General features: G+C 35.2%; 1 protein-coding gene across 1 annotated transcript; it reads right to left on the bottom strand.

The window, feature by feature from the left end:
- Positions 1 to 2336: 2336 nt before the first annotated feature.
- On the bottom strand, positions 2337 to 3268 carry LOC124352753. The gene is made up of 3 exons (XM_046802412.1): positions 3216 to 3268; positions 2820 to 2997; positions 2337 to 2576 (listed from the first exon to the last, which is right to left on the bottom strand). Exons 1-3 carry the CDS (start codon positions 3266 to 3268, stop codon positions 2337 to 2339), a joined length of 471 nt encoding a protein of 156 aa, XP_046658368.1.
- Between the last annotated feature and the right edge of the window lie 2579 nt (positions 3269 to 5847).

A 5847-nucleotide genomic window follows, 5' to 3' on the forward strand; every position in this document is an offset into this window, starting at 1 on the left:
CTCTTGGGAGGTAAGGGAACGCCGTTCCCTTGCGTTCCCACTGAAATTAACCACTGCATCTACCTCGGACCCTATGGCACTTAAGTCTACTACCTGTACTAAATTCACGAGAAATGATCAATTAAGTCCAATAAACTTTACCTAATAAAATGTATTTGTAATACATTCTAATCACCTACTTTCAGTCTAAAAGCATAATGCTTAGACGATTCTACTAATGTTTTAATGCAAAAGTGACTTTCTCAATTAGTTTTGATTGTTTTAGTAAACTACTCAAACGATTATACTGAAATTTTACATGGACATTATTAGGGTCCCTGGCACGAATATAAGCATATTCATACTTCAACAATCCTTCCGGACTACACCCCATTGGTCTCTAAAGTCTGAAGTAGCTAATATTAATTCAAAAAGCCTGTTAAATGTAATTAAATGTTCTTTTTAAAATTGTTTTATGACAGCAACATTGTTTAATTAATTTAACCCTTTCATGCCCAAATTTATGAAAAAGTAAGAAAAAAAATTATTTTCTGTAAAAATGCTTTTATTTATACTTTGAATAAACACTTTTTCATTAATTATTTTGAAAATCCATTACAATTTAAACATTTAGGAAACTGTGTCCATATGGATTCTATAGAGAACACAAGTATCCAATATCAATTACTTTGTCACTACACTATTATTTGCCCATAGGTGCCATATGGCACTAATTTACAACAACAACAAAACTGGGTAGATACATAGGAGAATAAATAACAATAACATTTTGTATTTTCATGAACAATGTATTATTAAAATACTAGTCAAAAATTATTACAGATTGCAATATACACACTAGTCACAGTTATGAAAACTGTAAAAACAGTTGCTTACATTGGTCAAACACAGGTGGACTGCACACTTTTGACACCTACTCCTACTTTTGTCCTTTGTTGCAATGTGCGCAACGCAACTTAATTCCCAACAGGCGTTGGGCCAATGTGCTACTTCCTCTTTCGGTCCTCTTTTAGGAGTAATTGGAGGAGTATCAGTCCGAGGTCTTCAGGTCCTTTTTTCTCCGTTATGACTCCTTTAGAGCACAGAGCTCTTGCGACATACAACTGAAATTGTACAAGCGTGTATTTACATTCTTGCCCAGTTTGCTTCAAAAAGCGCCGGTACAAAAGCCACCCATTTACAACTGAAACATTAAAACACCAGTGAACTATTCGCATATATCCACGTTTTGCTCCTTATATCAATTCGATACAGTGAAATCAACATCCCAAACAAGTCAAACCCCTCCCATTGACTCATTGTAGGATTGCTGGTCGGGGAACATCTACCTGCTGGCGATCTTTTTTTGACCATCTCCTACATGTTTTCTATGGGTTCAATGTTGTCAATAGCAGTGAGCATAGTGATTGGTTTGTTATCATACCACCTAACTGCCAAAAGACTGCTTTTTGTATCCACAGCACTGTCATGTGACCCCCTTCCGAGCCGTTTTTTAGATCTTTCTCTTCCAACAGTGGGCAATGATTGGTTCGATCTGGACGAAACTACTCCGGTACCCCATACCCCCTTCTCCTTTAAGTAATTGAATAACTTTATTGAGGTGAACCAGTTATCTGTAAAAAATTTTAAAGCCCTTATCATTTGGCAAATCCAAGCAAAGTTCAACTACAATGTCACCGCTGAACCCGAGACCGTAGTCACCACAAGTCTTTTCACTCCCAATGTATATTGAGAAATCGTGCATCAAACCTGATGCTCCGCATCTCATAAATACTTTGTAGCCCCATTTTTTTGGGCTTTTTTCTTCACAATATTGCTTCATGTGTGAAGTCCCTTTGAATGGTATCATGTGCTCATCGATGGATTGATTCTGTTCTGGTGGAATCGTTCTGCAAGCCTCAGCAATAGTATTTATCAAAGGGCGAACTTTGAAAAGGCTGTCTCCAGGAATTCGTGTGGTATTATCAACAAGATGAAAATGATTTAATATATCATCAAAACCTGTTCCTAGGCAAAACTTCAGCAATTGCTGGGTAGCGAGTCTCCGCTGCCCAATACATAACGATATTGGGGAACATTGACTACTCCACTGTGCAACAATATGCCAATGTATTGTTGTATTTCAATATTTGTAACACTCAAGTCCTTTCCCTTCTGCTGAGCATAAAGATTTGTTTGCTCTGTTTATTAGATGAATTATTTCTTCATTAATAAACATTGAGAAGAAATCTAATGGGGTTTTTGAAGCTGCTTCTGTGGGGGGGTTAGGAATAGTACCTTCCCACTGAACATTAGGAGAGATGAACTTTTCCTTATTCCAAATGGATACTGGGGATCTATCCCTTTGTACAGCACGTCTTACTCTGGGGGCATTTTCTTGTCGTCTTCCCCTCCCCTCTTCTATGTATAGGCCTACCTGTAGAAGGTCCTGGACGCATATAGTCTGGATCTGCCATACTCACGTCCTCTTCTTCTGGTAAAGCAGTCACAATCTCAGATGCAGATTGGATGTCTTCGGCTTCCTGTTCTTCAACGTCTCCAAATTCATTATCACCCTCAGACACTGCAACCCGAATCTGCAAAATAAATTAAAAGTAAGTTATGTAAAGTTTTTTAGTTAGAAACAAAAAAACAGGTTCAAAGTAGGGAACCCATGCATTATTAAATTATTTTCCCAAATAAAAAAAAAAATATATTTTGTTAAAATTTATTCTAGGCTATATTAATTTGAATAACTACTCCATCTTTTACGAAATAAAAAAATACAGCGTTTAATTTATGGAACGTAACTAAGCTATTAAAAAACTTCACTCAGATACCTCTTCCAAATTTATTCCATCAGCTTCTAGCTGCTCTTCTAAGCCCCGATTGAAAATTATATCAAATACGAGGTCTTCTTCAATTTCTCCTTCATTTCCAAGCTCCTCTTCTTCCGATATATCACTACTTGGCAAAAGTAGCCACTCTTGTATAACACCGTCGTCACGATCATTCCATCTGGAAATAAATTAGTTTACTATAACGTTCATAAAAAAATAGGCTATGAAAGAATACAGATGTATATCACAAAATGGCTTTTATACAAAAAGGCAATCTTAGCATATTTATAAATAAATAAAGGAGTATTTTGAAATTTGTAATAAAATATTTTTATTGCCTCCTCCCATTTTATGGGTGGGCAATAGACTATACACAGATTAAAATGCACTATTTACTGGTCTAAATCAAATTGAATCCATATGGCACCTACAGGTACAGCAGGAACCATGACGTTTGAACAAAATAACTGAATCCATATGGCACTTATAGGCATAGGAAGAACTTCACTACCATAAAACAATGAACTTGTCATGCCTATAGAATCCATACGGATTCAATTATACTTTGGTTGTTTTACAATAGATTATACCACTTATCTTAATTTTTATGTAAGTAAATACATTTGTGAAAACCTAGGCAACATCATTATAATTTTTTTCCCCAGTTTCCATAACAATAGTAAATAACACTAACTTACCTCTGAAAATGATGAATTCAGCAGTTGATGTAGTAGCTGTGAGTTCAGCTGAACAAAACTATTTCTTTTGAGAATTTACAGGTCTGCCAACATGAAAAAAATCATTTTCCCCACCCAAAACATCAAATTTACCCGTCCCCAGAGTTTAAAATCTGTAAGATTTCAGATGTTGGCTCTAGAAAATCAGAAAGAAACTGAATCCATATGGAGCCTATGGGCAGGAAAGGGTTAACCACTATTTTTCAATTTATTTACTTTTATAGTGTGAAAGCACAGAGTAAGCTTGATCCTAACAACTTCTTATTTCTATCATTTCTGCAATCGCTGTTGAGCATAGAGTAAGAACATATCCAGGTAAAAAATTAAAAGTTTTAGTAAAAATATATTTTTAATTGTACAGTTTGGCAAATATTAAGTATGCAGTACCTATTCAGTGCTGTAGTGCAGATATAAAAGACAAAGTTAGTAACTTTTACTATTCATTTAAAGACTAGTATAAAACCCATCTTAGTTGCTTTTGACGGAAGTGAGCTTAGTCTACTCGTATATACACGTCTTGATCATGACAAGCCAAACAATATTGGCGTCAGATTTATTCACTCGATTTAAAAGTGCTCATACATGTGCAAAGCTTACGTAATCGCGTATGAAGTTGCGGGCAATTTTAAATACATTTTCTTTGACAACAAGGAAAACTCAACTTATGACACTGGAAATACCTGACTGAGAGTGAATCTAAACAGCTGTAAGTAGACATTTTTGGCCAAAGTAAGTTTCCGAGACTTTTATACGAGTATGTATATATTTTCTTGATCGGGGCATCAGGGCAGGCAATCTCAACAGTGGAATCAGAATTATCATTTATTCAAACTAGCAATGGGTGATCTTCCCCGTGCAAATACTGACATAAGAACCAATAGGTAATCATTGTATTAACTATCGAAAATTTACTATTGACCCCGATTTAAAATTATCAGATTTGTGCCTACTTCTGAGTAAAAAACATCACAAGGCTTCAGCATATAACGTCATAAATACTTTGACCACGAAAGCATCTTCCTTCGATTTTGTAAATTGTATACGGAGACGTAGCTCCTAGTTAAAATTATTTGATAAAACCGGTACAATTTTATGTTAAACTAAGTTATTGTTACTTGTTAATTGTTATTTATATTTAATAGAGATTATCTTAAGATTATAAATTACTGTAGTAAGTAGTAAATAACAAATAAAATTAGTAAAACGAGAATTAAAAGAAGAAGATTACAGATTTAGTGTCCTAGTTACACGTATATTACGACCCATGCTATAATAGGCTCTTTCAATTCAAAATGTTGTGCATGGATATATTTTGTATACAGTTAGCATCTGCTGTATTATAGCAAGGATCCCTTTAAAACTGTTGAAATACTTGAAATCACTTTTGTTAACTGAGCGAAGCTAGCGTGTTGTACACTTCTGAAAGCCCCATGTTTGCCTGCTCTAACTTTATCCTAGTCTTAAAGGGAATCGTGCTGATTAAAGATTCTCCCCGGTTATGATGACAATGTACGCTTCCTAAAGATCTTTTCGTCCTCCACCACCCCTGGATTTCGGCCGTTTGTAACACCGTGTCGCCGTTAGTAACGTTGGCGCTCGGTTTCGCGTCATACGTGACGTCATACTGTCTCCCAGCACGCAGGCAACCTCCGTGAATTTAACTAACTCTAAACTATCAACATAGCATATAAAAAACATTGAATACACATCCGTGCAGACATCAAAGCACTATGAAATAAATACTGGTGAATTAGAAACTCTATTCCTTTAGGTCTTTCGTGGCTTGAATTTACTGTGAAAGCGCCGTAAGCCTAAGTAGAAATTGCTAGGCGCGAAGACAGTTACTGAAAGGATGATCATAGTCGTGGGTTTCTTATTGAAGGACTACTTACCGTATTAACATGAATATCTTAGTTTTGTGTTTTTCTTAGGATAACGTTTTATAAATCTCTCTTAATTTAACCTGTAGTATTGTAAAAACAGCACTTCTAGCAGTACGTTTGTTAACGTAGTTGGATTGTGGTAGATGAGGACTATGCCTTACACACGTACAATGATTTGAAAACTGGAAATATTTTAACGCTAATTTGTTTAAAACATTTGTTATTTATGTAGTTAAATAGATTTATAGTCACGCGTACTATACTTTTTCTTTTAAAATATTTAACTCTCAAATATAATCATATACGTAATATTAATTAAATTCTGCAATGAACGGTATTGTTCTAAAACAACTGACATTTTTGTTCCGTGGCCTTTGGTACGTATTGTCTTATTCAACTGTTGAAAAC

Source organism: Homalodisca vitripennis, chromosome 1 (assembly GCF_021130785.1).
Source record: "Homalodisca vitripennis isolate AUS2020 chromosome 1, UT_GWSS_2.1, whole genome shotgun sequence".
Taxonomy (NCBI): Eukaryota; Metazoa; Arthropoda; class Insecta; order Hemiptera; family Cicadellidae; genus Homalodisca; species Homalodisca vitripennis.